Source organism: Eutrema salsugineum, unplaced genomic scaffold (genome assembly GCF_000478725.1).
Source record: "Eutrema salsugineum unplaced genomic scaffold, Eutsalg1_0 scaffold_1, whole genome shotgun sequence".
NCBI lineage: Eukaryota > Viridiplantae > Streptophyta > Magnoliopsida > Brassicales > Brassicaceae > Eutrema > Eutrema salsugineum.
The window spans coordinates 18756717-18778307 of NW_006256909.1; the positions used below are offsets into that span (position 1 = coordinate 18756717).

Consider the following 21591-nt stretch of genomic DNA (forward strand, 5'->3'; position numbering starts at 1 on the left):
TAGGGCTATCAATCCCCTTGTCAAAGTAGCACAAAAGAGGTTGTCAATCCAAGAATGTGGTGATAGACACTAAGCTATGTGATCAGTTTCTCAATTCAAGTAAACAGGTGAGGTTTTGATTGATTAATGACAACTAAAAACTTAGAACAAGATTAATGACTAAAGAAGTGATCAAACAAGAACTAGGCAAATGACAAGTGATGTGAATATGATGGAGGCATGAGATTCTAGACATGTTAGTTGGCTAGGTTGCTTTGGGGCTAAACTAGGAATGCTAATGACAATGATGAGACATGATTCAAATGATTAAGAACTCTAATCTAGATTAATCCTCTCATGAAGGTATTAACCCCTACACTAATCCATTTTCAAACCAAATCATCATTTGTGAAATATGAATCAGTGTGCATTAATAAACAGTTCTAAAAGATCATTCAAGCAAATAACAATACAACATCATGCAGCAAATGCTTAAACCTCTAATACAGCTCTTTCAGGAATTTCATCAAACACTTTTGGTGCATGAAATTCCCAGAATCTAGATCTCAAGTGATGTGCAAGGATCTAGCCTAGAGAACAGCTGTTTAGAGAGATGAATCAATGAATCTAGCCCTAAGCACTCCTAATCTAACACTTTAGCACCCTAACCTACACATCTAGAACCTCATTAAGGTGATTACTCACTAATCATACTAATCTCTCTTAAACCTTTGCAAGTTGAGAAGATTGGCATGATTAATGATGAGAAATGGAGATGGAGAGGATGGATAATGATAGATTTGCAGCTCTAAACACAGAGATCTCTCAAACTCTCTTTATTAAACTCTAAAAAATCGATATTACACTTCTTAAGAGGAGTCTTTTCACAAAAGAGGCAAGAAAACCAAAGGAATAAAGCTCAAGTCTTGGGGATAAAACCCTAAAAACTATATATAGGTCTCTAAAAATGAACCGGGTCAGCCCGGAACAAACCGGGTCCTGACCCGGCTTTAGTGGATAAAGTGACGAGTGTGCGAGTTAGTCAGGAGTCTCCTAAGTCGCATGCCCAAGTCGTACAGGTGAAGAAGCAGTCTTGTGAGCCTTAAGTCCCTTGGTCCCAGCCGCATGTCCATCTAGGTGTGATTTGCGAACCTTCATGCGGCTAAGTCTTCTTTCTTCCTTAACTCGCACGACCATGTAGCAGGGGCCTTCAGAGATATGTGCGAGGTGGTCTCCATCAGTCCCAAGTCGCATGCTCAAGTCGGTGTAGATTGCGAGTCTTCATGCGGTTTTGTTCCAAGCTCGGCCAACTCGCATGCTCAAGTCGCACGGTTGTGGACTTAGCATTTTTATTGCTCGGGAACCTCAGACCTTACCCAGTGTCACCTTACTCGCACATCTCAACACGCAGCTCAACTCCCAGGCATTAATCTCCAGGCATTGCGAGTTAACCAAGTCGCAAGACCATCTCGCAGGCTTCAGGTCTCCTTGGACCACTTCACATTCGTGGGAGAGTAACTCCCAAGATACTGGTCCAAATGGTGCGATTCTAACTTCAGTGGACAGAAGGCTCAAAAATATTCAACTTGGGTGAAGGGCTCGAGCTCAGGTGACGTCGGCAAAGGCTCCGTTCCGCCAGTTCTTTGACGCGCATTGCTTTGGTCATTTATCAGCTCCGAGACATGCACTGCTTCCGATGGCCGTAACGTTCAGCTCACTACTCCAAATAGGACGATCTTAAGTGTTCCGGAAACTAGATGCATTCCTCTTGATTCTTGATGAAGACACCGGAGGTTGAATCGTATTTCAAGTCCTTCGTCCCACGCGATCAAAGTGAGGGTTTTGTCTGCACCAAACCATCTGTCCGAGTTGCTGTACACAGGTGAGGGTTCCTCCTTGATCCCTGCTCCAAGTTGCTCCCAAAAGTCTCCAAATGACCTGAGAACACTCCAAAAATGCAGGACACTCTAGTACCTAATGCAAATCCTAAACATAGCTAGAACCAATGACAAACTCTAACAAAACTAGCTAAATGTATGCATGAGACTCAATATTTGGACCAAAAATGCAGTCCTAATCATGACAAATTATGAATATATCAACTCCCCCACACTTGTCCTTTGCTTGTCCTCAAGCAAAAAGAGCAAATGAGAGAAAGAGTTTGGATGCATTGGGAGTTCATATTCCTTAATGAGAGAGTGTATCACTAAAAGAATTCAAGGCTCACTGTCCTAGTTGCTAATTCTAAGATGCATTACAAACAAGATTACTCAAAAAACTTTAGCCATACTTATCAATAAATGAATCAAGCTCAAGCTTAAGTTTTCACAAACAGCCATAGTTCCAACCTTTTAACATTCATTAAAGCTCATGTGAATTATGCTTATGCAAATCATGTGAACTCACTTGTCTTGGGACAGGGTCATGAGACAAAGATGATCTCATTTAATGTTTATGGTTTCCATGCAGCTCAAGGGATCACTCAAGAAGGAATAAACTTTAACAGAATGCTAAGGGTAAAAGGCAACTGGTGCATACAAGAGCAGAATCCCATCTACCCAATGCCCCAAATTGGTCTTTCACCTTAACTCTACTCCCATGAAGATTACATCCTAGCTACTCCTTTCTCAAGACATTCATTGTCTTATCAACCCTCTCCCCACTTCACTCTCATTCTTTTTCTCACCAGGGGATTCATCTTTTCAACCTTAAACTCAGGCTTTTGGGGTCTGAATCTTCCACTTAGCTCTTTCTCATGTAACACTTCCTAGCCTCTTTTCTTTTCTTTTCAAACACTTGAGCCTTTTTGGCTTCTTCTCTTTTCTTTTTACTTAGAGTCTAGACTTTTCTTTTCAAAACACAAGAGCTTTTCTTTCTTTACACAGCAGACCCCAAACCGCTTTCTTTTCTTTTCCATCCCCTGGTTCTCATCTAAAATTTCCTCTTTTCCACTCAGTGTCTCTCAAGAACTCTTCCTAGCCTACTCTAGACTCATGATGTTGAGCTAGATATACATGAGACCGTACTCTTGTCGCCCTAAACCCAACACTTTCTGTCAAGTTTATTCAGAAAAAGGCCTCACATCTCTCACTATAGTGTTTCAGGCTTCAAGGAAGGTTTAGTTAAAGGGAGGCAACTGTCTCAAGGTGATAGAACAGCTATTTGAGCTAGCAAAGAGTGGTAAAAGGGATAAGAGAGCTCAAATATTTTAAGGGTACCAATGAGTTCACAATGACATGCACAAGCAATGATAATTAGATTATCAAATTATGGTTCTCACTTAGATAAGGCTGGACTAATCAAAGCTTGATTCACTCAACAAGTTCAAAGCATGGATCAGTCTTGATTTCTTTCTTGTTTACACGCAGCAAAGAACTAGAAATTAGGGCAGTGAACCGAATTCTTAAAGTGATATTCTCTCAAGGAAAAATCTATCATTACTCCCTTGCATTGATGCAGCCTACATGAATATGCAACTAGACTCAATCCTAAAAATGAGAATGCAACTACATGAACATTTTTTTTTTGTGAAAATTTATTTTGATTTTTTGATTTTTTTTGGTTTTTTTTTTGTAATATGCACTTAGATGAAGCTACATGAATGCATGCAATAATGTGACTCAAGACTCAAAGTATAAAACAAGAACAGAGAAAACATGATTAGTAAAAGATGAAACTCCTCCCCCACACTTAAATAACACAGTCCCTTGTGTTATAGAAGCATGAGAAAGGAGTTAAAGCAAGACAAACAAGTAAAATGCAAAGAGAAAAAGAAAATCTTCATGCATATGTACAAGGTTTGGAGTGTTACCTAAGAGCTGTGGAAGTCTGACCCCAAAGAGTAAAAGGGGTTTGAAGTGTGACCGGATGGTGTCTCCCAGGAGTGATGGCTTGCCTCATCAGAACTGTTGTCAAGATCTACCCATGCTGTGCCATATGGGACCAGGGCGGTGCAGTTTATGGAACTCTCTCCAACCTCTTCTCTGTTCCTTGGTGAAACCGGTGTTGGAGACCCACCTTTGCAAGGGTTTTCAAGTTTCTTGATCCTCTTCTTCATCTCCTTGATGCACTTGGCCATCTTGTGGATTGTTTTATCCTGGTACTTGCACCATTGTTGGAGAACACCGATCTTTTGTTGAGCTCTAAACCCTGAAGTTCCTGGCTCCTCCCAGTTGTAATCATCAAAGTGATATCTGTTTCCACCAAAACGTTTTTGAGGTGGAGGCAGACCATCATCTCCAGCACCAGCAGCACTTGTGGTAGCATCTTCAGCGGTAGCTTTCTTTTCCTTGGAGGCTTCTTCTCTGCAAGCTTTATTGTACTTGAGGATTGGTGGATCAGTTTGGACATTGTACAGCTCTTCCTTCAGCAAGTAGAAGTGAATGTTCCTCTTTACATGGACTGTGGTGATGGAGGGATTGGGCAGGAGAGTTTGGACTGGCTCATCAATGAAATACTTGAAGTTGTAAACCAGCTTGGCACCAACTCTTCCTTAAAGAAAACCGATCTTACACAGATGGGCTTCATTAATCAGGTCAAACCTTGCCTTGTTCTCTTTGAATCTGTACCCCTTTGCCTTCAAGATCTTTGTTACAACCCATCCATGGGTCAGCTTTGCATCCTTCTTTGTTGAACCCCAAATGCACTTTTTTTAGAACATCAAAGACTTTGCTAATTGAGAGGCAAGGCAAGGTGTGTAAGCATATCCTTCATAGGGCTTCCCATCTTCATGAGTTGGCATCAACTGTTTCAGCCCCACACTAAGGAGATTCAGATCACCCTTGTGAACTCTCCCAACATCAAGTTTGAAGAAGAATCTGTGAGAGAGGATCTTGTGGACATATCTCAGCACTGGGTTCCTTATCCAAGAGGACTTAGCTGCTCCAGCTGTGTACTTCCCAGAAGCTATTGATCTCCATAGAGCCTGAATATCTTCCTTTCTAAGATTAATCTGGTTGGAGAGAGGGACGTTCTTAGGCGCAGAAAACCCAAATATCTCATTCAGTTCCCTGAATGACACTGTGTAGTCCTTTCCTTTCACAGTAAACTCCATGTAACCAAGACCATACCCTTGAAGAATCCTTGAATCCCTTGGGTAGTACATAAAAGCATCAAAAGAAGCCAAAAACTCTTGAGACTCCTCTTCATATGCGATTTCTCTCATCTCCAAAAGTGATTCAATGCCCATGTTCCCAAGCAAAGTTTTTACATCTTCATAGATGCCAATCTTCTTCAGAAAGTCCACATCAGGGAACCTCCCTCGCTGGATCCCCATTTGTTGAAACTTGGCCAGATAATCAGGTGTTTCTGGTTCAGTTTTCTTGATCCTCTTTGATGCCTCTTCAATGGTGCCTTGGGAACCTCCAGCTGAGCTGCTTGAGCCACTCTCAGTCTGTTGATCATCAGATACCACAGCCAACGGTTTCTCTGTCTTCTTTTCGGACAAAAATCACGGATGAAATCGAGAATGTTGCCGATTTATGAACAATTAAGGAAGACATTTTATGACAAAAAAAAAATCTCCAACCAACCCATCTAGAAATTTAAAGAAAGCCATGTGAGTTTGGTCTCTATGTATGTATGTATATCTCATGAATTGCTTAATTATATTCATATTGGTCTTGATCTAGCAGAATATAAATACTCTGAAACCGCAATAGAGGAGCTAGGAGCAATGGCATATGTAAGGTACAATAGAAGCAAATATTTCTATAATTTTGGTGGAGATACTTGATCGCGTGAGGTGTGTTTGCTGGATTCTGTAGTATCTCATACTTAAATTATGAACATGTTCTCAGGAATTATCAGTTGAACACTTTTGTTTGACAGTAGGTAGTTGCTAACTCTTTTAAAACTGTTCGAACGCTCCATTAATAAAGTCTCAGAAGAATATTTTGTATAATTAGAATATGAGTTTCATCTTCTGTGTATTGGTGCCAAGGTTGTTTAATCCTCTACAAAAGCCTCTTAAATATGTAATGAAACTGACCAAAACCTGTTTAATTCGTGTTCTTCTTCTCATTGACTAGGTATGTTCTAAAATATATGTAATATTTTGGGCCGTCTGATCTTTTATTGTTGAATAGAAATTGTGATACATGTTATTCATAGGTTTTTCCCTGTCAAAAGCTAGAAGGAATAAGTGATTATGTGCACCAACATAAGTAGTATGGCTAATTTTTGTTTGTCATTTTCAAAACTGACTGGTTTTGTCGTGTTGAATTTGCTTCCGATTAATCAAACAATGGTTTCCTTTAGCAGAAGCAAGACAGGTTGTCAAGATTAAGAGAGAGAGAGAGACTAACTTAGCTTGACCGACTCTGTCTAATGTTAACAAATAATAAGAGACTAACACAATCATATAAAGCAAATCAATTTTTATTATACGATCGAATATGTATTCAGTAAATTAGGAACTACTCGATATCAATCACACAGAGACAATACAAGATAATTAGTTCATAAACAAAATTTAGATTTACTTCACTTATCTTGAAAATAAGTTTGAACAATATACTTTGCTTCGTTCAATGTTTGGATCCTACATAAAAATTAGAAATAAAAACCTAAAAATTCATTCAAATCTATATTAAGAAGACTGAATGCATCTGAAAATAATATCTACTTCAAAGTGGACTACTATGTAAAGAATAGAGATAATCACTACAAGAATTTAGGCTTTTTATACTATAATATAGCGTTTATAGCCAACAAATTACGTAGTGTCACCGCAAATTACTGGTGGAGCTCAAAACAAAATCGCAGTGGGATACATTGGATTGCTTGGGAGAAGCTTTGTATGCCCCATGATATGGGAGGTCTGGGATTTCGTGACCTCCAGGATTTTAACCTTGCCCTCCTAGCTAAGCAACTATGCCGACTCATCCAGTACCCCTCATCCCTTTTGGCCCGGGTCCTAAGGAGCAGATATTATAGACAATCTGAACCCTTGGAAGAGAGAAACGTCTATTCTCCATCCTATGAATGGCGAAGCATTCTGGCGGCAAGACCGTATCTTAAGATGGGCCTGAGGAAGACAATCGGACCAGGCCTGAACACGAAAGCCTGGAGCAAACCCTGGGTTCCAGATATCAGAGCTCGACCGCCAAGAGCAGCACCCCAAGTTGGATATCCAGATCCGGGGGCCCTCGTCTATCATTTTATTCATCACGATACAAAGCAATGGAATGTCCCATTACTGAATCAGTTCTTCCAACCTGAGGATGTAGCCCTCATACTTGGGTTGAGACCTAGCAGAAACCGAACTCTAGACGGCTACGCATGGAATCACTCCAAATCAGGGCTATACACTGTTAAATCAGGGTATGATCTGATTAGAGGAATAAAGCTGGATAACACTACTAGCGAAATGAGAGAGCCAAGTATCACGGCACTTCTTAGCCAAGTTTGGGAGAGTCAGCACGCCCGGAAAAATGAGACACTTTATGTGGCAAGCATTATCGGGATGTGTTGCCACCTGCAAAAACCTTACTTACCGACATTTGGGAAATGACAAAAGTTGCCCCCGATGTGGAGACCCTGAAGAATCCATTAACCATCTCTTATTCTTATGCCCCCCGGCCTTACAGGTCTGGGCGTTATCGGACTTCCCGTCCCTTCCGGGCCACTTCCCGAGTAATTCTATTTACCAAAATATGAGCTTTCTCTTTTGGGGAACCAAAGAGATTGGCATGACGGATCCCAACAGAGATTTATATCCGTGGATTCTTTGGTTCATTTAGAAAGCAAGGAACAACAAGATCTTCAATGGGAAAGAAATTTCCCCGGAAGATACCTTGCTTCACGCAAGAGTTGAAGCAGATTGTTGGAGGACCGCAAACCAACCAGAAGACGATGGTGTTGAAGTTGGTGGCTCCCCAGGAGCTCCCCCGACACCGATTTCTACATCCGAAAATCGGCGGATTCCGATATGCCGGATCGATGCGTCTTGGATAGACCACGGACCGGTTAGTGGACTCGGGTGGACACTGGTGGATGGTGGAGGTACAGAACTGGTCGGTCAGCAGGGATGTCGTAGAAGTCTCTCAGCACTTCATGCTGAGATGGATTGCCTCATATGGGCTATGACTGTTTTGAGAGATAGGCAGATCTCCTCGATTCACATTAAGACAGACTGTTTAGACCTCGTAACCATGTCTGAGACTCCGGAAGATTGGCCTTTGTTTGTGTCTGAGCTGAACAGCTTGGATATCCTCCGCAAGAGCTTCTTGGAATTTCGGCTTTCTCATATCCTTAGGAATTAAAACATCCGGGCGGATAGTCTTGCAAAAGGAGCCCGCGTGAGAGGAGAAATTTTCATCCACATCGATCATATTGAGCCTGTCAATGGCGGTTCACGGACCTCCTCTACGATTGGCTAATAGTAATGTAATAGATGGGTAGAGAAAAAAAAAAAAAAAAACCATAATGCTATAGTTGTAATACCACTTTTTTAAAGATAGCGTTTGTATATCTGGAAACGCTATCATATATTGGTATTGAATATTAAATAATTTTCATCTCGATACGGGTTATTTTTAATAGCATAGAGGTGAATGTAAACGTTATTATATGTTTAAGAATTAATAAAACTAATTTGGAACCTACGACACTTAGAAAAATTTAGGCTCGAAAATTGATTTTGGCTCCAACGAAAATCCCCAATTTGCATGACCTAAACTTTCTTCTTTTTCCCTGTCTCTCCATTTCGCTTGATTTTCACAATCTCCGCCAAATCTGATGCTCTACCACCCAAATCTCAGTCACATTACCTAATTCCAGACCTAACATATCGTGTTCTGCTCTCTAGTCTCCCATCTCACTTCTCTCGTGTCGGAAAATCTCAGTCTTCCTCACCAAAAAATCCTGCAAAACCTGCAATTCAGCTTCCCAGTTCACTCGATTTAGACTAACACACCTTTCCGAGTTGACCATTGACCTCGCAATCCATACGCTTTTCCGAGTTCGCGAAGAAATCCCACTGAGCAAAGGTAATGTCGAGTTTTTCTTTATTAACGAAATTGTATTAATGTTCTGGGTTCTTGCATGTTGAAGTGATTTTTTTCGATAGGGTTTACTTGCAGGGATATTTCGTTTCAGATTAAGTGTTTCTGTTACAGGTACTATGCCTTCGAAGGTTATGTATTTCTTTTGATTTAGTCGAGTTAATTGTATCTTTGATTTAGTAGATTTATATTTTTGCTTACTTTTGTAGATCAATTTAGCGAAAAGAGAAGACAATCTATAAGGTATCTTACTCAGACTCGATTCTTATCATAGACCTCGTTCTATATTGTAGCTGTTCCTTAACTTACGTCCCCTTGATATCAACTTGTATGCACATTTGGTCGGATTGGTCAAATTCCGTTAGGTCCAAATGCAGCTGCTGTAATGGTGACCTCCGTATCAGTCATAGAAGCATCTGTCTGGCGACCAACTCCAACTATTGTTACGCTTAAACAGGCGGTAGGAGTTAAAATCGCATGGCCCTGTGAGAAGATAAAATTGGACGAGGATGATGACTTAACCCAACCTCCAGATACTGTCTGATCAGAGGTAAATTACTACTGCTTTTGTGTCCCTCTAAATTCATATAAATTACTTTAACTATTATAGCTTGCATATTTATATATGTTCATGAATCATTAACAAACGGATGGATCAGTTGGAAGAGTTCAAATTTATGAGTATTGGAATGGAGGTGATGAATTAATAGCTCAGGGTAAGTTGTTGTCAACTGACCCTAAAAAAATGGTGAACGAAATTCCACTGGGACCAAATGCTGCAATTGTTACGGTCGAGATGGTGGTTAAACCTGGAGCTTATTTATGGAGACCAAGCCCTGCAATCTCTTTGATGAGTGATGCACTAAATCGGACCATCGCATGGCCTATTGATAGGTTACGCCTACCAGATCCACCTATAATGGATGAATCAAACAGAAAGTCATCTGAGGTTAGTTTTTGCAACTTGTTTTTACAACGTATTTGGATTGTAATTATGGTACTTAGTGAGTTTGAGAAAATCTATATGTTGACTTCATTGTGTTGATGTTGCCGTGATGCTTAGAGTGGTAGTCCCAGCACTGGTAGTAGTGGCAAAGGTGGTAAACAGAAGTGCGTTCTGTTAGATATTGAAAATTCTGGTGCGAGAGTTGCAGTAGGTCGTGTGTTTTCAACAGATCCAACCGAGAATGTCCATTTTGTCCCTTTAGGTCCAAACGCTACCAAGGTCTGGGTAGAGATTTCGAAGTTTGATGATGCACGAGTGTGGAGAGCCAATTCTGAAGTTGAATGCATAGCTGATGCAGTAGGATCTACATTGGCGTGGCCTAATGACAAGATTATATTCATGTGAGACTAGTATGAAACATTTGGACTTAAGCTTGTGTTGAGTTTGTTGTAGTGACTAATAATATGTCGAACTTGAGCTTGTGTTCAGTTTGTTGTGTAATATTAATGTTACATTATGTTTAGTATTAATAAAATATTTTGATTTTATCAATATAACAGCTATATAATAGAATCGTATATATATATATATTTGCAATTAAATTTAATTACAATTAATTCATATTAACCATTACATTTATATAAATGCTATAGTAATACTAATAATAACAATTTTTGAAACGCTGTAAATAATACCAATAATAACAAATAGAATACGCTATTATATAATCTTTTAATGCAGAGAGATAACCGCTATCGTATATGAAACTACAATAGCATACCAAAAAACCGCTATCTAAAGTTCATGACCTATTATGACGGGCGCAGATACAGTGCTTATTAAAACACTATAATATCGTTAGATAACGTTATTCAGATGCTAAGAAAGCTCTTTTTTCTTGATACAAACTAAATTCCAAAAAATAGAGACATAAAAACTATATGGTAAGTTCACACAGACAATCATAGTAGTTATGCATAATTTCTACTAATCATATATTTCTTAAAAATAGATAGATACACTCATCAAAATATTCATAGACCAAATATCTTTAATATAAAACTTATTGAAAATACATTATAACTTAAAAGTTATTGAAATTATATTTTTTTATTTACAAAATTCAGTAAAAGAAAAACGGTAAATCAGGATGTAAAAAAGTTATTTTTTTCTTGAATAACATTTTATACAAAAAAAAAATTAAAACAATTTTAAATATTTATAAAATTAATAAATATTATAATCTAAATCGTGCGTAATGCGAAAATACCACCTAGTAATACTAATAAAAAGTAATAAAATAAAAGAATAATCATATTGGAGGGATTGAACTTTCGTAATGGGGGTCAAACGTGAACTAAATCAACCAAATATCTACAAAAATCTTAATTACACATAGCAAAACTACTAAAATATAAAATTAAGTTCTATCATGTGACACCCCATTCTTTAACGTGGGTTCGCCTCTGTTCATGAACATTGTTCTTGGTTAAACATAACTCATTTTAAGAGTCAAACCAGACCTTCACTGAAACTATTTGAATCGGAGTTCCTCAGCTAGCTCTATATTCCAAATCCTCTATTTTAATGCTTCCATAAGAGCTATATGTACAGACTCAGTAGTAGATAGAGTCACCACATGTTGTAATCCTGAATTCCAGCTGATAGCATTCCCTCCTAACTGCAAACACATACCATGTTATAGAGTTTCTTTAATCTATCTAGATCAGACGCAAAGTCAGGTTCAGAGAATCCTTATGTTTTCCTGAAAACAAGCGTCAAATCTGATGTGGTATGTGCGGGGTTGTAAAGTTTTACACTAAAAGAAATCAATAAAACCGCAAGTGCACACCTAATTGACTGTAGTATTTAGGGATCGAAACCACAAGGAAATGTGATATTTTCTTGCAAAAGCCTTTGAAAGAATTATGAAGTAAGAAAGTCTAGAACTGGTCGAATTTTAAAGGAGTTTTGGGTTGTCACTAAAACATAACTTCTAAACTGAACGGAAAAAGGAAAAACATTTAAGAAAATTGACTTGGAAAACTAAAAAAACATAATCTAAAACTCGAATGAAAATAGGCTAGAAATGAAAAATAACCTAATGACTAAAAGCTTCAGCAAATAAAAACGAGATGCTGGGTTTTTAGGAAATTTATCTCCGGAGATGAACGATTCAAAACATTTCTAAAAAGTAATTTAAAAGATCCTAGCTAAAACTTTTAGAACTCGAGTGACAAACGTATGACTACGCCATTGTTGTGGTCATAACCAACTATCTCTCGCAACCTTTACCAGTAAGTTTCCACTCTGGTCCGGGAAGGGAAAAGATGCGATTTTACTTAAGACTCATCAACATTCTCAGCTCACCCATAGGTAGGTTTCCACTCCTATGGCAGAATTGCTTTTCTAAAACTATATCTAACTCCTAATGAAAACTTTCGCAACGCTACAAACCTAAATTAGATTATAGTTCTTGGCGCTACTCCCATGCATTAAAAATAAGTTTAGAAGAAAAAGTTCTAGGATTCGGCTTCATTAGCTAATGGAATCCTCATCGAACATATATAACCCCCACTGAAAATCTCTTAAATCCAACAATAAAACTACTCAGACATGATTAAAAAAAGCAAAAATATTTTATTGAAAAGCTGCATTAAAATCGATATGAAAAAAAGGGTTCAAGAGATAGATTTCTATCTCCCTAAACCTAAAGCAACTCTAAAGAATGAAAAGTACTTAACAATTAAAAAGAAATCATAAGCATAAAATAGCATACAACTTAGGGTTCCTAAAACATGTATTTATAGTGCTCAAGTCATTTCTGGATGTCACTTAGGGTTTCTTCAAATGAGGAATTGATTTGGGCTTGGAAATTGGCTTCAAGGCCGAACAGACAAATCTCCGCGGTCAGAAGAGACGTGACCGGTATAAACTGGGTGCTGGCCGCGGTCAGGACTGCTTGCCGTCTGGTTGACGGAACATCTTGCTCTTCGCTTAACTTTCGATTGAGCCGTTGGTTTGTCTTGATGTCAATTGTGCTGGAAAGCTGTTTGTTCCATCTTTAAGGTCGCCACATTTGAGCTGGATCAGACGGTGAGAAGGTCTTCATTTGAGGGTTAACTTCTGACGGGTTGACTCTGAGCTGAAAATCTGGTATTCTATTCATTTTTCTAAGCTTTTTTCTGAGTTTCCTGAAGAGATTCTTGAAACTACAAAAACTAGAAAATCATAATTCAAGCAATTAAAAAGAAATAAAAAGCATTGAAAGGTATTTAAAAATGATCCATAAAAGCGGTCAAAATATGGTGTTATCAACTCCCCCAGACTTAAACTTTTGTTTGTCCTTAAACAAAGCAAAACTAAAATCAGGTGAAGTGAAAACAAAAATAGGAAATGCACAAATCTCAGAGACATGAACCTCTAAACTATGACCATAGATCATACAACAATCACAACTTAGTCTAGAAAATTCTCACCAAGACACAAAAGATATTAGTCCACTTTTTCCGTCATGCAAAACTTAACAATCTAAATCTCGATTCCAGTCAACTAGCTCTCTACATTCATTAAGTGCAATAGTGAATTCTCATTAAAGACATCATTCAGAGTAGATGGCGTTTGGTATTAAGAGCTGTTTAAATGGTGGAGTTAAAGTGTTTATGGTTACCTGAAGATCTGGAGGATGCAAGATATTATGCAAAACCGCAAGAGAGAGTAGATTTGTTGATGTCCACAATTTTCAGTCACTTCTCCTTGCCAATGCTGTTGCACAATCCTTCCTCTTTTTTCGAAAAACAGCTGTCCCCCCAGACATAGATCTTTTCCGAGAAATCAGAGAGATGATCTCCAAAACTCTAAATACTCAAACTAATGCTTGCCTTAAGGATAAAACTCAATCCTCCTAGACTATCTAAGGTTTTATTTCCTTTAGTTTCTTATTTTTTCTCCTTTTTTTTTCGTTTTTTTAAAGGGGAAACAACCTTTTATTCAGAGAGAGAGTTTAAGGGACGAAAATGTACCAGGGTTTGGCGATTTTTCTGAGGCAAACCAAGTTTTCTCCTTTGTTGAATCATTCCGGTGAATTCACAGGTTTCCGTCTTCAGTAACTGAAACCGCGTTGATCCTCTTTCTCTCTGACGTTTTTGCACATATCTGCATATAGGACAATGAAAAACAAGAATGCATGTGGCTTGAAAGAGGTTAGGTTAGGTGGGAAACTAGCTAAATTTGAACTAGCAATTCAGGATCAACAAAGAATGGTAAAAGGATAAAATATTCCGAAATGTATGATTCGTTTCCCTGATCTAATGCTTCAATGAGAAAAATAAGTCAATGTTAAGTCCAGATAAACCAGAGCTAGAGTATTCCTTCATCTAAATCGAAATCATTTAAATTCCTCTGGGCTACTTCGTTTCAAATGTGCTTAGCTACCGCCTAGTTTAGTCCTAAATCACAAATGAGCATGCCACTAGGATTAGTCTAAAAGCACACAATCAACTATCATCGATTTATGTTCACTATTGATATATCATGGTTTTTGTGGTTTTTAACCATGGTATAGGTCTTATTTATAGAGTCTTTTTAGTGTTTTTCGAGTCTTTTGGAGTCTTTACAGGTCTTAGGTACGTTTAGAGCTTATTTGGAGATTTTGGAGCACTTTGGAGCTTAATTGGAGATTTTTGAGCACTTTGGAGCTAAATCAGCATCAAATTCGCGAAGGACAAATCATGTGTATTGGTGTCGCTCGACACCACGGAGAGTGACGCTCGACACTTGTCAAAGAAATAAGGAAAACGCGGTTTGTTTCCTGTTTGAAGAAGGAGTTGGGCCCAGAAGTTTCCAAAGAAACTCAATATGTGTTTTCGAGATATAAAATAGGGGTTTTAGTCTCTTTTGAACCTTACCTTAGATTTTCGAGCAAGACATCTTTGTGCTTTAGGCTTTTTGCGATTTTGAGAGCTTGTGGAGACAAGTCTGAACTCTGTTCGTTTAGAAAGAAGATTTTGAACCCCTTTATTTATTTTATTCATCAAGATTTCGAACCCCTTTATTTATTTTATTCATCTTCTTATTGCAATCTATTCAATCATGTGTGTTGTTTAAATATCCATGTCTGAGTAGTTAGCCTGTTAGGTTTAGGGTTCTCATTAAGGTTTTCTCTGGATGTCTGATTGATTGATTAAGTTAGGGTTCATATCTGTTAGTTCTCACCATAGGTTGTTCTTAAAGCTAATTCTGGACTGATCACCTAGAACTTAGATCTTAGGTTGCTTAATTGACACGAAAGTGTAATTGAATAACTGGAAAGAACTTAGGGTGAGCAAAGTAGCTATTCGCAAAGGAATTTGGTTTAGATACTTTGTGAAAATATTGAACTTGAGCATTAAAGCTGGTTTAAATCTTTAGGGTTTGCAAAGGAATTTGGAATTCTAGGATTTTAACTTAGATAATTCTCACAACGGAAGTTGGTTAATTATAATTCTGTGTTTCGAGTTCAAGAATCGTGCCTTAACCTAAACCCTGACTAATCGATTTATCTGCATTCTTTGATTTCCTGAAAAACGCCCTAAGCCTAATTTCCATCCATCCGAGTTTCCTAAACATTTTTACTGATTTGTTATTTTAATTTCTTATTTCTTCTTAGCGTAATTCGAGTATAATTGGTCTATTGAGCGAATCTCTCGTCTCTGTGGTTCGACCCCTATTATACTACAACTACACATATGTGCTCTTGCAGAGTAGCTTAGGGATTAAACTTTGAGCAGATCAAGTTTTGGCGCCGTTGTCAGGGACTTGATTTCGCCATTAATCCTTAGTTTTTGAGTTTTGACTAAGTTTTTTTTCCTTAGTGTCGAGCGACACCTTTCGTTTTTATAACTTAATTTACTTATTTAGTTTTCTCTCTGTCTTTGTTGCTTCAGGTTAATGCATACTCGTGGAACCAGAAGCAACAAAGACATCCCGCTAGTGAATTTGAGCAACGAGGAGCTAGCTGAGTTAGAGCGAACGATCAGAAAAGCAAAGAAACCGGCAGAGATGGAGAACGCAAAAGCACTTGTTCCTGAGGATTCTGGTATCAGGAGAGACCAAGATGGTCATGTGTGCAATGAGAGAGGCCAAAGACTTGATGGAGATGGTAACATCATTCAACCAGCACCTTTACCGGTGAATATTGTTGACCAGAATCCACCACCTGCACCGCGTGGTAATGCTGTGATCGTTCCAAATCATAGGAATGTTCCAGAAGAACAGAACGTGAGGGAACCTGCACCTGCACCTGCTCGTGGAAGAACACTTGGAGATTACAACAGGCCTGAGGAGTTCTATGCAAATCGGTCCGCGATTCGTGCCCCTGCGTTTCAAAGGAACGATTTTGAGCTGAAACCTGTGTACTACACTCTTGTGGGTCAGCATCCCTTTCATGGTCACTCTCATGAGCACCCTATGGATCACATCGAGAGGTTTGAGGACTTGGTCACCAGCATCAAATACAATGGAGTGTCCAATGATATCCTTTTCTGCAAGCTGTTTCCATATTCTCTTGCTGGAGAAGCAGCTAACTGGTTGAAGCAGTTGGAGCCTGGTTCGTTGACTACTTGGGAAGAGACCAGGAACGCCTTCCTGCAGAATTTTTACGATGATGCCAGGTCTGAGGAACTGAGACTGAAAATATCGACATTCTCTCAAGGACTAACTGAGGCATTCAAAGCTGTTTGGGTGAGATTCAAATCGTACCAGCGAGACTGCCCCCATCATGGCTCACCGATGTGCAGCTTGATATATTCATAATTGCCATGTTTAGGACTGCATTTTTGTCCAAATATTGAGTCTCATGCATACATTTAGCTCGTTTTGTTAGAGTTTGTCTTTGGTTCTAGCTTTGTTTAGGATTTGCATTAGGTCCTAGAGTGTCCTGCATTTTTGGAGTGTTCTCAGGTCATTTGGAGACTTTTGGGAGCAACTTGGAGCTGGGATCATGGAGGAACCCTCACCTGTGTACAGCAACTCGGACAGATAGTTTGGTGCAGACAAGACCCTCATTTTGATCGTGTGGGACGAAGGACTTGCAATGCGATTCAGCTTCGGGAGTCTTCATCAAGAATCAAAAGGGTCGAGTCTAGTTTTCAGAACACTTGAGATCGTCCTATATGGAGTTTTGAGCTGAAAGTTACGACGATCGGAAGCAGTGCATGTCTCGGAGCTGATAAAAGACCAAAGCAACGCGCGTCAAAGAACTGACGGAACGGAGCCTTTGCCGACGTCACCTGAGCTCGAACCCTTCACCAAAGTTGAAGATGTGTGAGTCTTCTGTCCACTAAAACTTAAATCACACCGTTTGGACCAGTATCCTGGAATTTACTCTCCCCTGAATGTGAAGTGGTCCGAGGAGCCCTGAATGCTGCGAGATAGTCTTGCGACTTGGTTAACTCGCAACGCCTGGAGATTAATGCCTAAGGGTTGAACTGCGTGTTGATATGTGCGAGTAAGGTATCACTGGGTAAGGTCTAAGGTTCTCGAGCAAGAAAAATGCTAAGTCCACAACCGTGCGACTTGAGCATGCGAGTTGGCCAAGCTTGGAACTGAACCACATGAAGACTCGCAATATACACCGACTTGAGCATGCGACTTGGGAATGATGGAGACCACCCCACACATATCTCTGAAGGCCCCTGCTACATGGTCGTGCGAGTTAAGGAGCAAAGAAGACTTAGCTGCATGAAGGTTCGCAAATCACACCGAGAGAGTAATGCGGCTGAGCTTACAAGGGTTTTATCTCGTTCAAGCTTCTTTCTTTGGTTGTGCGACTTAGGCATGCGACTTGGGATTACATGAGGACCACTTCGCACACATATCCTCCCCAGCTTTTGTCTTGGTCATGCGAGTTGAAGAGGAAGAGGACTGAATCGCACAAAGACTCGCAAAACACACCTAGATGGGCATGCGGCTGAGACTAAGGGACTTAAGGCTCACAAGACTGCTTCTTCACCTGTGCGACTTGGGCATGCGACCTGGGAGGCTCCTGACCAACTCGCACATTCGTCACCTTATCCACTAAAGCCGGGTCAGGACCCGGTTTGTTCCGGGCTGACCCGGTTCGTTTTTAGAGACCTATATATAGTTTTTAGGGTTTTATCCCCAAGACTTAAGCTTTATTCCATAATCTCTTTGCCTCTTTTATGTAAGAAAACTCCTTTTGAAGAGAAATACCTGATTTGGACGTTTTAATCAAGAGAGTTTGAGAGATCTTGAGTTTAAAAGCTGTCTTCTTCTTAATCTATCATCTCCATCTTCATTTACACACTTCTAATAATGATTAACAACACATCTTGAAAAGGATCTAGTGTGTTGATCCTGATTAGTGAGTAATCCCCATATTAAGATCTTAGATATGTAGATTAGGGTGCTTAAGTGGTAGATTAGTGAGCTTAGGGGTTAGATCATTCATATTCCGTTCTCTACAACCTGTTCTTAATGCTAGATCTATACACATCATATGTGGTCTAGATTCTGGGCATTTCATGCACCAAAAGTGTTTGATGAAATGCCTGAACCAAAGTTGTTAGAGGTTTAAGTGTTATTCATCAGGAGAATGGTTGTTTATATGCTTAAATGACAGATTAAACTGGTTCTTAATGCTTGTTGATTCATGTTTCACTAATGATGATTAGGTTAGAAACTGTTTTAGTGTAGAAGTTGATACCTTCATGAGAGGATTAACTTAATCAATAATGTTTAAGTTGAATGGTTTGCTTGATTACATGATTCATTAGCTCCCTAGTTTAACACTGAAGGCACCCTAATCCACTATCATGTCTAAGACCGTTCTCATCATCATACATACAATCTCATCTCATTTAGCTTACTTGTTTGCTTGTTCAAGTTGATCATTAGCTTTAATCCTTGTTTTCCATTCTTAGTTGTCATTAATCATAAAAACCTCACTCATTTGGCCTGAATTAAGAACTGATCCTGCATCTTAGTGTCTACACATGATGGATTGATACCCTTTGTACTTCAAAGTGACAAAAGGGATTGATAACCCCTCATTTAGAGCCTTGAAAACTCTAAGTTATCAATTGGCGCCGTTGCCAAAGTGTGATAGCATTAAGATTGTGTCATTTCTTGAGATCAAGCATTTTCTTTTGTGTTTTCTAATTTCTTTCAAGTTCTGTTTGTGAGTTTCAGGTGCATGAACACCAGGTCCAGATCAAGAAGCTGTGGTCCACCTTTCCCCTTAAATGACAACATTAATCTTTTGGTACCAAGGAGGAGAAGGGACAGGCGTGGAAGACAGATTGATCAGGCTGATATGGAAGATCAAAGAGAGCATGTGGTTGACATGGAACAACCGGCTCAGGAGCAACAAGCTCAGGGTAATGGAGCTGGTAATGGAGTTGGTCAAGGGTTACATCAGGGTAATGTTCATCAGGAACAGGTGCATCAACAGCAAGCTTATGTCCACCAGGGACAAGCTCCAGCTCATCAGCAGAGGCATCAGGCCAATGTACAGCAAAGATAACAGGTGCACCAACATCAGCCCTTCCAACACCAGCAAAGGAGATATGACCAGCCACAGGTCTATGTTGGAGAGAATGACAGGGCCAATGCTCATCAGTATGAAGCTGGAATTCAAGCACCACTTGTGCAAAACAACAACTTTGAAGTGAAGGCATCCTTGTTGAATATGGTTCAGAACTCAAAGTTCCATGGATTGGCAATGGAAGATCCCCTGGAACACTTGGATCAATTTGATAAAGTGTGTGACCTGACAAATATAAATGGAGTTTCTGAGGACAGTTTCAAGCTCAGATTATTCCCCTTCAGTCTTGGTGACAAAGCTCACCAATGGGAGAAGAACCTCACAAGAGGCTCCATTCAAACCTGGGAGCAATGCAAGCAGGCCTTTCTATCTAAGTTCTTCTCCACCTCCAGAACTGCTAAACTGAGAAACCAAATCTCTAGCTTCACTCAGCACAGAAATGAGAGTTTTGGTGAAGCATATGAGAGATTCAGGAGCTACACCAACCAATGCCCACACCATGGGTTTAGTGAGGCTTCTCTTCTCAGCACACTTTATAGAGGAGCTCTTCCCAAGATTAGAAACCAGCTGGATACTGCCTCCAATGGAAACTTTCTGGAAAAGGAGATTCATGCTGCTTTAGAGCTAGTTGAGAACTTAGCAATGAGCAATGACACTTATGGTGAAGACTATGACAGATCAAATAGATCAGAAGGTTCAAGCTCTGAACAGAGGCTCACTAGAGAAGTTAAGGAGTTGTGGAGTGAATTGAACAAGTTGAAATTGGTTTCTCACAAACCAATTCACTATGTTGGTGAATATGATGATTCTCCAAAATTTGAGAACATCAATGAAGAAGGCTTGACACAGGAGGAGTTGAACTACATTGGGAACCAAAACAGATTCCAAAGGTTCAACAACTACAATGCCAACAACAACCTGTCTTATAGAAGCAACAATGTGGCAAACCACAAGACCAGGTTTATCCTCCTCAACAAGGTTTTGTGCCTAAACCTCAATTTCAGAGCTCTTACCAGTCTAAGCCACAATTCAGCCAACCTCAGAATCAGGGTTTTGGTCAGCAACAGCAGCCATTTCAGGGATCTGGTTTCAGTTCACAGCAGCAGCAAAAGGCACCACCAGGGTTTGGTCCACCTCAGTTCCAGCAACAAGCGCCGACTCAACATCAGTTTCAGCCACCACCGGTACACCAGCAGCCACAGATGGGGTCAGATATGATTGGGATTCTGCAACAACTGCTTCAGGGTCAACAGGTATTTGCAAGCCAGAATGCAGCCATGCAGCAGGAAATCAAGGAATTAAAGCAAAACCAGGCATCTAGCTCAAGGCACCAAGGCCATCTACCTGGAAAGCCTGAACCCAACCCCAAGGAATATGCTAAAGCCATTACACTGAGGAGTGGAAAGGATCTACCTGGTATTGAGCACAACAATGTGATCATTGAGGACAATGATCAAACTGAGGGGGAGGCAGCCTTGAAAGATGATCAAGTTGCTGAGAGATCAAGAAAAGAAAAGGGTAAAGAGGTAGAAAAGGAACCTGAATCAGAAAAGATATATGTGCCACCACCTCCATACCAACCCAAGCTCCCCTTTCCAGGGATATTTAAGAAGCAACTTGTAGACAAGGCAAGAGCTGTATTTGAGAAGGCACTCAATGAGACACCACTCACAATGCCTCTCATTGATGCATTTCTAATGATGCCAAAGATGGGTAAGTTATTGAAAAATGCCATTCTGAACAAGACTAAAGAGCTTCAAGGCATGGTGGTACTAAGTCATGAATGCAGTGCCATCATTCAGAAAAATTCCATTCCAAGAAAGTTGACTGATCCAGGGAGTTTCACACTCCCTTGTGCCATTGGCCTCTACTATTCTCTGGATGCCTTTGAGATCTGGGAGCATCTGTCAGCCTGATGCCATTCTCCATAGCAAAGAAGCTTGGCTTTAGAGTGTTCAAACCTGCAAGGATCTCTCTTGTCCTTGCAGACAGATCAGTTAGATTACCTGTTGGGATGTTGGAAGATCTGCCTGTTAAGATAGGTGGTTTTGAGGTTCCAACTGATTTTGTTGTGCTAGAGGTGGATGAGGAACCAGTAGATCCTCTTATCTTGGACA

The 21591-nt window shown here is 39.7% G+C and overlaps 2 protein-coding genes and 1 non-coding gene across 5 annotated transcripts; 2 read left to right on the forward strand and 1 right to left on the reverse strand.

Annotated features, from left to right (window-relative positions):
- Window positions 1-7000: 7000 nt before the first annotated feature.
- LOC112082122 lies at window positions 7001-8243 on the forward strand. Its single transcript, XM_024149223.1, has 2 exons — window positions 7001-7429; window positions 7722-8243. Exons 1-2 carry the CDS (start codon window positions 7001-7003, stop codon window positions 8241-8243), a joined length of 951 nt encoding a protein of 316 aa, XP_024004991.1.
- Window positions 8244-8658: 415 nt separating this feature from the next.
- On the forward strand, window positions 8659-10407 carry LOC112082225. Of its 3 annotated transcripts, none has more exons than XR_002896876.1 (6): window positions 8659-8969; window positions 9050-9098; window positions 9194-9227; window positions 9350-9534; window positions 9644-9933; window positions 10048-10407. XR_002896876.1 is itself a non-coding variant. In XM_024149691.1 (5 exons), the coding sequence occupies exons 4-5, from the start codon at window positions 9730-9732 to the stop codon at window positions 10333-10335; spliced, it is 492 nt and encodes a 163-aa protein (XP_024005459.1). In that variant the 5' UTR covers window positions 8659-8969; window positions 9063-9098; window positions 9194-9227; window positions 9350-9729; the 3' UTR covers window positions 10336-10407. The 3 variants fall into 3 exon arrangements, 1 of the variants encoding a protein (XP_024005459.1); XR_002896877.1 differs by having other exon boundaries at window positions 9063-9098; XM_024149691.1 differs by having other exon boundaries at window positions 9063-9098; window positions 9350-9933.
- A 9466-nt stretch (window positions 10408-19873) lies between these two features.
- Window positions 19874-19980, reverse strand: LOC112082579. The gene has a single exon (XR_002897246.1). It is a non-coding gene; the product is annotated as a small nucleolar RNA R71 (small nucleolar RNA).
- Window positions 19981-21591: the final 1611 nt, after the last annotated feature.

Excerpts from the sequence above, each read along its gene's own strand:
- LOC112082122 (XM_024149223.1), top strand. The coding sequence starts at position 7,001 with ATGGGCCTGAGGAAGACAATCGGACCAGGCCTGAACACGAAAGCCTGG. Across the intron at positions 7,430-7,721 it reads AAAATGAGACACTTTATGTG|AAAGCAAGGAACAACAAGAT; the intron begins GCAAGCATTATC and ends TGGTTCATTTAG.
- LOC112082225 (XM_024149691.1), top strand. The coding sequence starts at position 9,730 with ATGGTGAACGAAATTCCACTGGGACCAAATGCTGCAATTGTTACGGTC. Across the intron at positions 9,934-10,047 it reads CAAACAGAAAGTCATCTGAG|AGTGGTAGTCCCAGCACTGG; the intron begins GTTAGTTTTTGC and ends CGTGATGCTTAG.